The sequence below is a fragment of the Cherax quadricarinatus genome, chromosome 80 (assembly GCF_038502225.1).
Source record: "Cherax quadricarinatus isolate ZL_2023a chromosome 80, ASM3850222v1, whole genome shotgun sequence".
NCBI lineage: Eukaryota > Metazoa > Arthropoda > Malacostraca > Decapoda > Parastacidae > Cherax > Cherax quadricarinatus.
The window spans coordinates 18,845,213-18,860,616 of NC_091371.1; the positions used below are offsets into that span (position 1 = coordinate 18,845,213).

General features: G+C 42.5%; 1 protein-coding gene across 4 annotated transcripts in view; it reads left to right on the top strand.

Moving 5' to 3' along the window:
* The window catches only part of Myo61F (Myosin 61F), a 204,933-nt gene that overhangs the window by 106,594 nt on the left and 82,935 nt on the right, over positions 1-15,404 (top strand). For all 4 annotated transcript variants that reach the window (XM_070102210.1, XM_070102211.1, XM_070102209.1 and 1 more), the window contains 2 exons: positions 2,046-2,190; positions 10,803-10,918. In XM_070102210.1, coding sequence (XP_069958311.1) covers positions 2,065-2,190; positions 10,803-10,918 — 242 coding nt within the window. In that variant the 5' untranslated portion in view covers positions 2,046-2,064. The remainder of the gene's footprint in view (positions 1-2,045; positions 2,191-10,802; positions 10,919-15,404) is intronic.

Below are 15,404 nucleotides of genomic sequence, written 5' to 3' on the forward strand. Positions count from 1 at the left end.
TTTGAACCCGCGGTCAGTGTGTCTCAAAACTCCAGACCGTCGCGTTAGCCACTTTACCAGCTAGCCACAATAAGATTCTTCCAACTAGGTATATTTCTACACCATAGGAAGGTTAGCATAGGCACCACTGTGACCACAAATGCAATAGTTTCATTACGATTTCGTGAGTCACTTAAGGTAATTTGTTCCAGTACTTCAGACTTGCTCACTTTGCTGTGTGTTTTCTTCAATCTTTCAAAATGCCTCGTCTCTTATCATTCCTTCCCTGTTATCTGGAAGATCTTGCTCCAGAAGTTTATTATCCAGACATTTTACACGAGGAAACTGGTTCCTTGTTGACTCTTCAGGTCTGGAGTGTGATACTTAAGATTTTCACCATCCCTATTTCCTCAGTTGTTCTCTCTTCTTTCCTTCTCCAGTTTTGCCAGTGACCATTAAGACGTGGTTGCATAATATTATTTTAGTGGTTTTTTAATTACAGGATATACTAACGCTGTTATAATGGTGGCTGTATTAACAAGTGTTTGTGGTAAAACGTGTAACTAAGTCTTTCCTATATTTCAAAGCTAAGTTTTCAGTAAATCATATTGTAACGATGCTTTTTTTTATGGTATGGTATCTAACAGTAAGGAGCGATGACCCTCAGAAACACCAGATAAGTAGGTAGATAGTCGCCAATGTTAGCCACGAGGAGTAGATGTGGGAGTGTTAATTTTTTTTTTATATCTCGTCTGGCAGAGTATGTGTATCTGGAGCTGAAGCTGTAATTAAGTTGTCAGCTGGTAGCCTTGATGTGGTGGGAAAGTTTTCTTTCTCGTGCACTCCCCAAGGCAGTATCCCTGGAGAGGCTCATCTCGTGGTATTGAGAGCTGCAAGCAGCTTCATAACCTTGCCTAAATCTTCAGTTGCTCCACACAAGGCCGTGCTTGCATCAGTACAGACTGGTATTAAACATTCCTGTGTCCTACTTCCTATGTGCCAGGTAATTAAAAGCTACAGTAGACAGCGGTTTGTGAGGCTAGAACTCAAAATCGGCTACAGATATGTCACATTGGTTGAGAATTTTTCAACGAAGGCCGAACAGCGAGAGTGCGATAGAACTTTAAACAGGTCACTGGCATGTCTACCTGTAGTCGATCCCGGGTTACCGCACCTATTCCTCCGCGACTCTCCCTGATTAGGTCTCTTGGCTGATCACTAAATCAAAGCTGGCATTTTCTTATCAGCCCAGTTAACAAGAAAATGTAGGAAATTTATCAACTCCCTCTAGAAGACCGCTAAAATAATTTCACCTGTGTGAAGGGTGTTTTGCAGTGTTTTTTTTTTTTCCCTCTACCTCCCATCTGAACTGGAACACGCACAGACAACTTGTACTGTCAGTATACATTCCTTGAAACAAATACTGGGGGCGCTAGATATTACTTGAACCCTACTTCTTGGAACCTAGGCGAGAAAGGCACATCATAATTTACACACTGAAAATCGTGGAGGGACTGGTTCGAAATCTGCACCGAATTGCACTCCACACGAAAGGAAGAAATTTGGCAGAGTACCTCCAATGAAAAGCAGGGGCGCAACGAGTACACTAAGATAACTCTGTAAGCGTCGGAGGTCCCCTTTTATCATCATCAGATCTCTGGCTGTCTTGAAAACAGAACTTAACAGGTTCCTCAAATCAATTCCTGGCTGACTGACGGCTGTGATAAGTACGTTGGACAACATACGGCCAAAAGTAACCGCAACCGCCTAGTTGATCAGGCCTTCCGACCAAACTGTTATATTGAGGCAGTGTGACAAGTGATGGTTTATATTTGCGGTGCATGAACAACTGAAGCACGAGTCATTGACACGCACACGCGCGCAATTTATTTATTAGTACATTTTGCTTAGAATTTACAAATTTACAGTTACTAAATAAATAACTAAATAAATAAATAAATATATATATTATATATATTATATATAAATTTTATTTCAATTGTATATTATAATAAGGGTTTTATTTGTGGTGATGAATATTAAAAATGGGTTTTATGTGCGTGCAGGAGGAGGCCGGTGGTGAGGATGGAGAGCGTGTTGGAGGACCGGGCCAGGATCGGGGTGCCGGATGCCATCCTCCTGGAGGACTACCTCAATGAGAGTGTCTTCATCGACAACCTCAAGAAAAGATACCAGCAGAACATCATCTATGTGAGTATTTTTTTGTGTGGCACACACTAATTACACATCTATACAACGTATGTAAGTAAGTTTAGGGTGGAGGCTTACACCTGCACATCCTACCTCTTAACTCGGGAACACACTTTATGCAATTTCATCTTTGTGTGTGTGTGTGTGTGTGTGTGTGTGTGTGTGTGTGTGTGTGTGTAAATCATCACGAAAATAGTTATTAATCATGCATTTCGTCTCTCCAAACGTGTGAATGATTCGAAACCGTACTCCTCATAACCCAGTCAAATCGAAATATCGTGGAATTAAAGTACGTGAGGTTATCGCAATAAATTCCCAACAGCTATTCAACAAGTGTAATGCAAATGTAATCCAGGCAGGTTGATAGAAGGGTGACCAACGGGTCAGTGGCATGACACATGAATTAGCACCTAAATTACCTTCACTCTTTAAGATTTCACTAAGGAAAGGAAACAAGACAGCACTTGCAACTCTTCTTGAATCATGCAGACTATAGCAAGGCAGTCTCAGAAAACTGCCGATATGCTGTAGATGGCGCCCACCTTGTAACCATGTACCAAGATGTCCTAAATGGCTACACAAATTGTCATAAAAGCATTATAGCAGCAGAGCGTTAATAGTCTTTGATAGTTATCTAGACACATTATTAAAACCAACAAAATCGTCGAGCCACAACAGTGCCACAAGCAGAATTTCTAGTTAATAAGATTTAACAAACCACGAGTTAATATAGTGAGGATGCACTTCAGTATGCTGGAGTAATGATTGACGAGGTCAATGATGAAGCTGATGCATTAATTTTTAAAACCTTCTGTAAGTTAAGTGGTGTTGAACAGATTATTGCAGGTGTGGGAGATGACACGGATTCACATGGACCTTTCCCCCCATCCCTTCTAGCCATTCACCAAAATAATCTCGATGAAATAAATGGTTTGAAAACCGACAAGTTAATGATTGAGACATGCAACATATGGGAATCTTTATTAAGGAAACATTTCTCCACACGGTGGCTTCTTCAGTCTAATACGAAGTTTGTGTGTGTGTGTGTGTGTGTGTGTGTGTGTGTGTGTTTGTCCATCACTCTTGTGATGAACTGAACACATCGATTCCAGGCTGAGGGGTTGATTACCTCAAACTCTTCTCCTAACCCCCTCTCTTTGTATTGGACTGAAAAAGCCACTGTGTGACTAAATATTTCCTTAATAAAGATTCCCATATGTTGCATAAGTGTCTCGCTCTTCAATCTCAGTGAAGCCTGATAAAGTTCAGTGCAACAAGATTCATATTTAAAAACCTGCATGTAAATTTCAGACGCCTGTGTCATCATTTTTTTCCTCAGTCACCGGTTGTGATACAAATCAGCTCTATAACACAGGCAAGCAGGGAGCACTTCAAATCCTGAAGCATAGCCAAGACATGACAAAAAATTTTCAGTAATTCATAAGCTCCAGTGAAGATTTCACCCTTAGCGCTTTAGAAGCTTAGAAGCTCCCACAACCGATTCCTTGGACAAATATAGTTTTTACAAATGAAATGTATCTAGGATGTCTATAGGTCAAAAGTTTGACATATCTACAGTGCCACTGACATATGAAGCAGCTCGTTAGCTCTGAGCTTTTCCTTAAATGCAAAATTAGCTTGGTAATTTTGTCCCCAGTCTTAAAGGATGCCGTCATCACTGCGAAAGTTGACGAGCTGGACTATATTGTTCATCCATGTCATCAGTGTCGTGGTATTTACTGTAAACATTCATGTGTCGATTAAGAAGTTCTGAAGGATTCTGTATTAAAGTCCCTGAATGTTGTTACGAGGTTCTGCTTGTGCATTTTTTCCCCTTCCTCACCTGGTGGTATAAACAGCATCATCCATGGATAGATAATTGACACACAGGTGGGAGGCAGGAGGCGCGTGACATGGAGGTAATGGTGTTGCCACACCGGGTGTTGGCGCAGGAAGTAGGACGAGAGTTTTGTGGCTTATGCTAATGTTGACACCAGCTGAAGCGAGTGAGACATGCTGGCCCCTGCTCTCTACCTCGTACTGCCAGCTGCTGGTACCAACAGCTTTGCAGATCAGGCAGTTAACCGGAAATCTATTCATATCACTTGATAGTCTAAAAAGGAACGAAGGTGTATGGGGGAGAGATGATAGTGGTATCAGTAGCTCTGTGAAGTAGCTAGGTTGTAGACAGCACCCATTAATGGAAGTAACTACTCTGCTGTAAAGGGATAAAGATTTTTCAGCACCCACTGTTTATGTACATAAAAGTAATTACATATATATCCCAAACTGTCTTCAAGGTGGAAGTTCTTAAGTCAGTTCTGAAGTCAATTCCGGGCTGTTGATGCCTATGTTAGACTGCGTACGGCCAGCACCAATAGCAGGTCGTCAACCAGGATGCCTAGTTTGGGACTGGGCCGAGAGGTTAGTGGCCCTAGGAATTGTCTACAGGTAACCAGATAGCACGGAGCTGTACTGAAATTTGGTTCATGCATTTTTTCCACGTAAGATAACACGTGTGGAGGACTGGCTACACCTGTGCAACACCTGATCACGAATACTTTAATCCTTAAGATAGGGACTGAAGTAAATTGTATATTTACATTATCTCTGTATATACAACATACCAATGCAATTATTTATACGTACAAATAAGGTACTCTGCGATTAATTTATCAACTCTTATCCAATTAATTACACCTTTTGAGTTTGAGACTTTGAATCCGACGACGCTTTTTGTTTACTTGGTCACTGTTTCCTCGAGAGAAAACAACATTATCGGGTATTTTTGGTTAACTTTGCTTAATTGAAATGACGCTCATATAGTAATGTAATCTGCGCAGGGGGTAGAACAACTGAAATAAAACTAAATAGTTCATAAACACGCATATTTCATTAAGGGGAGAAGATGTCTTACAAAATGTGTTTTCCCGACTGACTTAATCTCGTGTCAGTGGAGGATGTGCACTGTAATTATTAGTCTTCAGAGCCCCCAATACTAGGTGTTTGTGCTTTGCATCTATCATAGGAATAGCAGTTTAGGTTACTTTGTTTTGCTTTTGTTTTTTTGTGCTGTCCTGAGCATTGTACGATCATTTCATTTTTAACTGTTTCCCGTTTTTAAAACTAGTATTTTTGTACTTGAGAAAGTTTGAACTTATGAGATTTGGTCTTCCCTTTTACTGTATAAATTATGTAGAGATTTATTCCCTTTCTAAATTTGGTTTTCATCTTACTGCTACGAGTCCGGGGAATATTTCTATCGACTTTGTTCCCATTTTCGCAGAGCTTTGGTTTATAAGCTTTATATTTGTTGCTTATCATCTAACTAGAATTTGACTTTATCATCTATTTGTTTATAGATAATGTTGTTAAACCTGTATTTAGGTTGAAATTCAATAAGTTAAGAACGCGCCCTCCTGAAGATTTACTTAGCTGTTAGTCTAGTCTATGAAGGACTGAACTTGTATCAGGTTGTGAGTAGACTTGAATGTGTACGAGGACTTCATACTCAGTACCAGATCATCGTTATTTGTGAAAAAGTTGTATGGTAAAGTTCCATAAATACTGATTTATGAAAGTGAGAAACCCCTTGGACAAAAAAAAAGTGAATGTCTGTATTTCAGCCTCAGAGACTGAGGCTTAAATATACAATTCGATTTTGTCCACGTAGTTACTCATTTTTCATAAGAGATCAGGGGTATCGTCAAATATTGTCGGTTTGGTTGATAAAAAGTTCGTCCCGTGGCCTGTCTCCAGGGATATTTTCAGTGTTTACTACGTTATTTCTTTTTTAATGTTTAGTAATTTCGTTTAAGGCAAGGTGGTGGTTGGAACAGAGTAAGAAATTTTCGAGGAAGTTTTACTTCTACTATCTTGTTTATAAAAGGCTACGAATTTGAATCTGGTGGTTTGTATAAAGGTACTGTGACTAAATACTAGCATTCATTTTTCATTGCCAGTTTGTGATGGCAGCTCAGTGTAAAATGGAGTCTTTAACATAAACTGACCCCCACGTTCTGGTCTACTCATTCAGCTACTGCTAATGAGATTGTATCCCAATATTTATTATATACTTCGTTATCGTTGTAGCTTTTAATACAGATCTCTGAAGGCTCCAAACACTTAATTTCACTCCACTTGTTAAAGGGATTTTTCTGATAATGATTGGTTTAAGATCCTGAATGTTTACATACATTTATAGTATGTCAAGTTATTGTACATGATATTTGCTGGCGTTAATGTATGTAACATGACAGCCACTGTGCTTTCTCCAACGTGGCTCATAAGAGGTACAATCTTTGTATAGCTTATTCTTAGTCCTCTCACTATTGACAGTCAGGAGGGAGTGGGTGGGATTGAGGGACGAATCGTGTTTAAAGCTTATCAGTTATACCTGGGTCATTAAAGGTCGTATTTCACCTGTACATAGCCTCAAGAATACTGATTCCAAAAGTAGACGGTGGATATACAGTGAGAGGTACACATTTAAGCGTATATACCCTGTGTGGGAGGGATGTTCACTTTCTTTTTAAAGAAAACAGATTCATCAACATAGTGCTGCTACCCAATTCTGCTCGCTACATTGCTGAAACAAAAGCTAGCTACGTTTCCCTTTGTAATGGCAGCACACAGGATAGGTTTCATGACCTAATTATGAGGGATATTACAGTACAGGTGACTAAGAAGTCAGCCACTATTTAGCCTCCTAGCGTCACATCCGGTGGGAACACAGGACAAACTTACCTACAAAGACTGCAGGAGTTTCCCGACGTCACAATCCGTGAACAACATTTATCACTGAAATTTATAAAACGCGCAGTCAAAATATAGATTAGTTTTATTTTACCTTACAGTAAATACACAAGTTATTGTTATATACGTACATTTATATACAAAAGAAAAAAACTTATTTTTATACTTAGATATGTGGACAGCCTAGCAGGGACAAAATGGGTGTATAGGTACGAGCCTGGCCCATGGCCGGCCTCCGATAGTAGTAACTCTCTCGAAACTCATCAACGGTATTGGAAAGTGATAGTTAACTGACGCAAATCCTGTTTAGTATTGAAGTCATGGTGTATTTTGGTGTATGTGTTGCTACATAACCTTGACGTGGTACTCGGCCCTTTCTAACAGGGCAGTGGGGTAACTTTTCATAACAGGGCTAGACGCTGAATCAATCCGTTCACGACCTACTTGCATTCCTGACTAATGCATCCTGGTAACACACAATTCTGATGCATATCGGTTAACTTATTACCGAGTGATCCACTGTTACATATTTCTGATCAATCACTTGGCCTAAAATTAGGCATTTCGTTGGGTTACGTGACTTGCCGTTAATTAACTTAAATTGGCCCAGTTTATTCGCTTGAAGCATAAATAACTACATAATAGGAAGGAAGGTAGCGGTGGCAGGGTAAACGCATCCGCTTCACTGTGTAAGCTAATTCGTTGAGATTCAAACGCTAGTTTGATTCTCAACGAATCATTTTGATCCACGCAAGACTCCGCACACTATATAATTAATTTAATTGAAACATTACAAATGACAGGTTCAAATATTCACATCACTGCATATAATTAATATATATAAATAACATAAGTAGTCATAATTCATAGAACAATATAATATTTAAATAAAATTCACTGAACTGCATTTTAAGTGAAACATTGCTCGAGATCAACAATATTTCATGTGAACATAATGCTGTCAGAGATTACTTGCAAAATTTAATTTGTAAATATTGTCTTCCTCGTAAAATACTTTAGAGATAAATGAAAACACGTAGGTTAAATTTGTGATGAGCAAAGTTGTGTACTTGTGTTATTGTTGAAGTATGTGGTCATAAGCCTTGTTGACTAATGCGCTATATCAATGATTACATTTGTTAGCCTATTATATATTACTATAGTATTTTGTTTAAGGATTGCACATAAAATGCCAGATCATGTACCAATATAATGGACTAATTCGTATTATCCACCTTGTATATATTTTACGTCATTAGGAAATGTATTTGCCGGGTTGCATTTGCAGTTGATAGGAATTAACACCCCTCACCTTATCATCCCCCACCTTATCTGCACGGAGTTGCTGAACACCACAAATGAGGTAGTTGAAGTTCTATCAATAAAGATCGAGAACCAAAACCTAGGCATTGTGGTTGTATACAAGCCACCAGATGCAACCTCACAACAGTTCAAGGAACAGCTACTGAAAATCGATTACTGTTTGGAAAACCTTCCAGCTCCATCCCCAAACATCTTACTGCTTGGTGATTTCAACCTAAGGCATACAAAATGGAAGAATGTAGCAAATAATGTTATAGCTGAAACAATCCCCGGAGGTAGCGCAGATGAAAGGTCACACACACATGAGCTACTAAGTCTGCGAAAAACACACCTTAAGCCAGTAGATAGTGGAGCCAACAAGACTAGAAAACACACTTGACCTTATCTTCACAAATAATGAGGACCTGATAAGAGACATAAGAATATCAAAAACAACTAATTCCGATCACAATCTAATCGAAGTCCAGACGTACATGCATAGGGGTCCTGAACAGCGGAATGCATGTACCTGTGAAGGTGTCTTCACAAAATACAATTTCAACAACAAGAACATCAACTGGGACCAGGTAAACCATGTCCTAAACGAAACATGTTGGGAAGATGTCTTAAATGACATGGATCCAAACCAGTGCCTTGAAAGGATCAACTTCCTGGTAGCCGAAGCATGTTCTAGGCATTTTTCCCTAAGAAAGAAGAAGAGCAGGAGTAAACTGGAGAGAAAAAGACGCTCCCTCTACAGAAGACGACGAAGAGTCACTGAGCTCCTCAGGAGTGCTAGAATATCTGATACACGAAAGGAGGCGCTGACCAGGGAAGTGGAAACTATCGAACTTAAGCTAAATGACTCTTACAGGAACCAGGAGAGGCAGGAGGAGCTTAAAGCTATTAGTGAAATTGAAAGAAATTCAAAATATTTCTTTTCATATGCCAAAAACAAGGCAAATACCACATCTAGTATCGGGCCCTTACTCAGACAGGATGGGACTTACACAGATGACAACAAGGAAATGAGTGAAATATTGAAATCCCAGTACGACTCTGTGTTTAGTGAACCACTAATCGGTCTGAGGATCGACGACCCAAATGATTTCATGAATGAGCCTCAAAACTCCATAAATGTATGCCAGATTTCCGACATTACCCTAACTCCGATAGATTTCGAAAAAGCCATTGACAACATGCCTATGCACTCAGCCCCGGGCCCAGACTCGTGGAACTGTTTTCATTAAGAACTGCAAGAAACCCCTCTCGCGTGCCCTAAGTACACTATGGAGGAGGAGCTTGGACATGGGTGAAATTCCACAGTCACTTAAAACAACGGATATAGCCCCACTCCATAAAGGTGGCAGCAAAGCATTAGCTAAGAACTATAGACCAATAGCTCTGACGTCCCACATCATAAAAATCTTTGAAAGAGTGCTAAGAAGCAGGATTGCAAATCACCTGGATTCCCAAAATCTGCACAATCCAGGGCAACATGGGTTCAGGGCAGGTCGCTCCTGCCTCTCACAACTACTGGATCACTATGACATGGCCTTGGATGCACTGGAAGAAAATCAGAATGCAGATGTAATATACACAGACTTTGCAAAAGCATTTGACAAATGCGATCATGGCGTAATAGCCCATAAAATACGTGCTAAAGGAATAACTGGGAAAGTGGGGAGATGGATCTTCAACTTCCTAACAAATCGAACACAAATAGTAGTGGTCAACAGAGTTAAATCGGAGGCTGCCATAGTGAAGAGCTCTGTTCCACAAGGCACAGTACTCGCCCCCATCTTATTCCTTATCCTCATATCAGACATAAACAGAGATATACACCACAGCACCGTATCATCCTTCATCATTCAAGTCATTCAAGTCATTCATCATTCAAGAGAGAGCTGGACAGATACCTAAAGTCAGTGCCGGATCAGCCGGGCTGTGGCTCGTACGTTGGACTGCGTGCGGCCAGCAGTAACAGCCTAGTTGATCAGGCCCTGATCCATCGGGAGGCCTGGTCATGGACCGGGCCGCGGGGGCGTTGATCCCCGGAATAACCTCCAGGTAACCCCACCCGAAGCTTGGGCACCTTACAATAGTGGTGGAATTTGAGCTGCCACTGCTTAACCCAGTAACCAGTATTTCGGCATACATAATGTGGAGATTACCCCTTTCGTCAAAATTCGCTGTCGCTGCCTTGGAACAACTTTGATGTGGTTTGGAATGTGACTAAATGTATTTAGAATTGTTTTAATTAGTGTCATGATACCTGTAAGGACAAAAAATTAGCCATGATAGCACATTTATATTGATATTAGATTAAGATGAAAACTGGCAATAAGTAGTTTTTCTTAGTCATGGGAAACCTTGTTAGGACTGGATATTAATTATGCCGAGACTTGCTACTGCTATATACCTGGAGAGGGTTTCGGGGGTCAACGCCCCCGCGGCCCGGTCTGAGACCAGGCCTCGTGTTCTAAGGATTTGTGAAACATGATTTGCTTCTAAGATGTTAGCTGTATCATACATGCTCTCGTTTCCTTTCGCAGACCTACATCGGGCAGGTGGTGATCTCAGTCAATCCCTACACAGACCTGGGCCTCTACACAGAGGACTGCCTCGAGAAGTACAGGAATGTCAATTTTTACGAAGTGCCACCCCATGTGTAAGTATTTTCGCTTTCCCAGTTTTCTTGTTTCGCTTTTGACTGTGAACTCCAATTAATGTTTGTTAGGCAAGCGACACTCCATACTTTTTTTCCCCTTTTAGTAAGGGGTAACATACCTTAGGGCTTGAAATGAACTGAAGGATTGTAGTTCATAGCCTGTGAATTCAACGGTGTAATAAAAATAGTTAAAGGCTTTTCAACGGCCTGTAAAATAAAATAGATAGAATTTCCTAGAAACTAATAAGTGTAGAGGGAACGTGAATTTATTTAAATTGCTCTGAAAAACTGGTCTTTTTTTTTTTTTTTTTTTTTTTTTAACTAGGAGGACTGGCCCGAGTCCAGGCCTCGGGGATGGCTGAGGGGGGGGGGGGGAGCGATGATTCTTAGAACCAAGAAGAGGCACGTAATCTCCATACCCTTCCACTGCCAGCACCACCCATTTCAGTTTTGATTTAATTTGATATTTTGTCTTTTTCGGTCTGGTCACTTTTGGTGTGCTTGGCGCTAAACAGTAAATTTAACCTTTGAGATAGTCTTAAAAATCTTAACTATGGAATCCCAGCCTGTGATCAGGCTTTTTCTGGTGACTACCTGATCACCAGGCTGCTCATTTCTGCAGTCTGCCAGCAAACGGCTATCACAACTTAATTGGTAAAGCACTTCCTGTAGGAGCTTGCCTAGCTTCCTTTTGGAAAGACTGTTCTCATTTGCGAGTGAGAAATTGACTTGGGATAACCTGTTTTCCAATTGTGATTGTGGCTCCATTAACGAATATAACCCGAAGTGTAAAAGTGAACAGAGTGAAATAAGATGGATAACACTTCAATTGTCTCAGTGAGGTGCTCGTAGAAGTTTAATTGATGTATTGGACTTCAGCGAGTAATAAATTGTATGTTTATTTTCTCGCTTGAATACCTCGACTGCCTTGAAAGAAGGCAAGAGCACATAATAGTTTCCCGAGTGAGAGATCACAAGTGCCATGAAGGGCCACCATCTTTGGTATGGCATATCTGGTTAAGATAGCTCTCATAATTCACTCATTTTTTTTCTCGCTTCAGCTGTACTTGTCAAGTACATAACATTCCTAGATTTTGGTACTCTGTTCCTGCATCTCATTAATGTTAAACCACTTCGCTCCTGAACATCCTATACGTATTTCAGTTTTTTGTCCTTTCGTATCGAAGCTTTCTGTTGGGATTGCAGTTTTTTTCCCCAGTCATCTACGGAGGGTGTTTAGTGCTTTGGGATCGTCCGCAAGTGACACGAGGCTGTTTTGTTTTTGTCGGTACTGCTTGTTGGAGAATCGAAGCGCAAGTGATAAAGGTCGGCACAGTATTTATTTGTTGTGTGGTTGAGAAATAGATGAGCAAGGACAGTGCCTTACGAAACTGAACTTTTTGCTGTGCTCCACTTTTTGTTTTTTTTTCTACCGTCATTATCCACTTGTCTGCTTAACCTGTTGAACCTGTTAACCTCGTTTTGCGAGACTCCCTGGTTAATTTTTTTAAATATCAGTGCGAAGTTGTCGCAAACATCTGCATTTAGATTTCTTATACTTGATGGTGGTTAAGGTTCGTCAGGAAACAGGACAAATGTTTCCTGACGCGGGTCTTAGTCAGATGATGACCCGCCTTTGGAGCTTTTGGTCATCTGACAGAGGCCTTCCGCTGGCTTACCGGTCCACCCTTTTAAAAATCATGGTAATTTATAATTTTTTTTTTTTTTAGAAAGCCACGTTGAGGATAGTGTGGAGGAGAATGGCCCAGATTCCTGGAGTGGTACTTGGTTTTGGGAAGCTTGGGTTACCATGTAAACAGTGAGGTACAGCAGGTTGTGACCCATTGAGAGAGTTGAGTCTCCATTGTTGCCTGTTGTGGGTGGTGGTTGCCATTCTTTTCCAACAAAATAAGTTACTCGTAATGCGACGTTTTTATATTAAAGATACGTGGCGAGAACAAAAGTTAGTTGTATTTCCTGTCATATTCCTTCACATAGGATACGTTGTATACACAAGGTAATAAAATGTCAGCCTGAGCTCGGAGACTTCAGGGCGATGGGGATATTAAGCATTCCACTGCGTTGAGTAGATAGTCAACTTAAAAGCCTTCCTTCCAAGAAGGCTCAAGCTCTTAGTACTTGGAAATTTTTTTTTTTTTTTTTTTTTTTTTTGAATGGTCTATTCCACACTGAAAAAGAGGAATGTATAATGATGTGAGAGATTACGAAACTTAGATTAAAATGTGATTCACGTACGTGTGTGTTTGTTTATTCTGGGATCTGAGTGGCGAAAGTAGTGCGTATTTTGTGTGTAGAGGTTCGAATCCTGCTGTGGAATGAGAGAGAATGTTTGTAAATAATTTGGCTTGTTTGCTAATTGTTACACACAATTGGTGGATGCGAAGTGATAGTAGTGGGATTATTATTGTTTGTGACTTCTTCATACGGACGTGATGGATATTGTTAACCCCATGTGACTGGCCCCCCCCACAACAGGTCTTGTACTGGTACACACGTGGTAAGGATGCACAACGCGCATTCAGACACTTGTAACTGAGACCAATAGAATTGTGCATAAACCTCACATACGTAAGAGATGCATGCCTTGGCTCGCGCGCGCACTTTTAAACACTAAGACAACCTTCATTAGGATTTTTTACTTAAAAGCTGTAGCTCTGTGACGAAACCGGGCTGGTGGTAGCTTTGGTGACTGCATGGTTGTTTATTATTATTAAAACTTGGTTACACCACTGTGCAGCTACCTACTTTTTACGATAGTTACATTGTTGGGATTAAAACTTACTGAGAGACCTCAGTTACTGTGGAATGGAAGTTTAAATGGTTTCGTTCCAGCAGAGCTGGAGTAATTATGATGGAATTATTCTTTTAGGATGGTTGTGTATGAGGGGGACGGAGAGAGGGGCACACACACACACACACACACACACACACACACACACACACACACACACACACACACACACACACACACACACACACACAGGGAGGGAGGGAGAAGGGCACACAGAGAGAGGGGCACAGACAGAGAGAGGGGGCACAGAGAGAGAGAGAGAGGGGCACAGAGAAAGAGGGGGGGCACAGAGAGAGGGGGGGCACAGCGAGAGAGAGGGGGCACAGAGAGAGAGAGGCAGAGAGAGAGAGAGGCACAGAGAGAGAGAGGCACAGAGAGAGGGAGAGGCACAGAGAGAGGGGGGCAGAGAGAGAGAGAGAGAGGGGCACAGAGAGAGAGGGGCACAGAGAGAGAGAGAGAGAGAGAGAGAGAGAGAGAGAGAGGCACAGAGAGAAAGGCACACAGAGAGAGAGAGAGAGAGAGAGAGAGAGAGAGGCACAGAGAGAGAGAGGGGCACAGAGAGAGAGAGGGGCACAGAGAGAGAGAGAGGGGCACAGAGAGAGAGAGAGAGAGGGGCACAGAGAGAGAGAGAGAGAGGGGCACAGAGAGAGAGAGGGGCACAGAGAGAGAGAGGGGCACAGAGAGAGAGAGAGGGGCACAGAGAGAGAGGGGCACAGAGAGAGAGAGGGGCACAGAGAGAGAGAGAGAGGGGCACAGAGAGAGAGAGAGGGGCACAGAGAGAGAGAGAGGGGCACAGAGAGAGAGAGGGGCACAGAGAGAGAGAGAGAGGGGCACAGAGAGAGAGAGGGGCACAGAGAGAGAGAGGGGCACAGAGAGAGAGAGGGGGGCACAGAGAGAGAGGGGGGCACAGAGAGAGAGAGAGGGGGGCACAGAGAGAGAGAGGCACAGAGAGAGAGGGGCACAGAGAGAGAGGGGCACAGAGAGAGAGGGGCACAGAGAGAGAGGGGCACAGAGAGAGAGGGGCACAGAGAGAGAGAGAGAGAGAGAGAGAGAGAGAGAGGCACAGAGAGAGAGAGGGGCACAGAGAGAGAGAGGGACACAGAGAGAGGGGGCACAGAGAGAGAGGGGGCACAGAGAGAGAGAGAGAGAGGGAGAGGGGCACACAGAGAGAGAGAGAGAGAGAGGGGCACACAGAGAGAGAGAGAGAGAGAGAGAGAGAGGGGCACACAGAGAGGGGCACAGAGTGAGAGGGGGGCACAGAGAGAGAGAGGGGCACAGAGAGAGAGGGGGGCACAGAGAGAGAGGCACAGAGAGAGAGGGGGGCACAGAGAGGGGGCACAGAGAGAGGGGGGCACACAGAGAGAGCGGGGGAGAGAGAGGGAGAGAGAGAGAGAGAGAGAGGGACAGAGAGAGGGAGGGACAGAGAGAGGGAGGGACAGAGGGAGGGAGGGACAGAGGGAGGGAGGGACAGAGGGAGGGAGGGACAGAGGGAGGGAGGGCGGACGGAGAGAGAGGGAGGGAGGGCGGACAGAGAGAGAGCGAGAGAGTCGGGACAGAGAGAGAGGGAGGGAGGGGGGACAGAGAGAGGGAGGGAGGGGGGGACAGAGAGGGAGGGAGGGGGGACAGAGAGAGAGAGAGAGAGGGAGGGAGGGAGGGGGGACAGAGAGAGAGAGA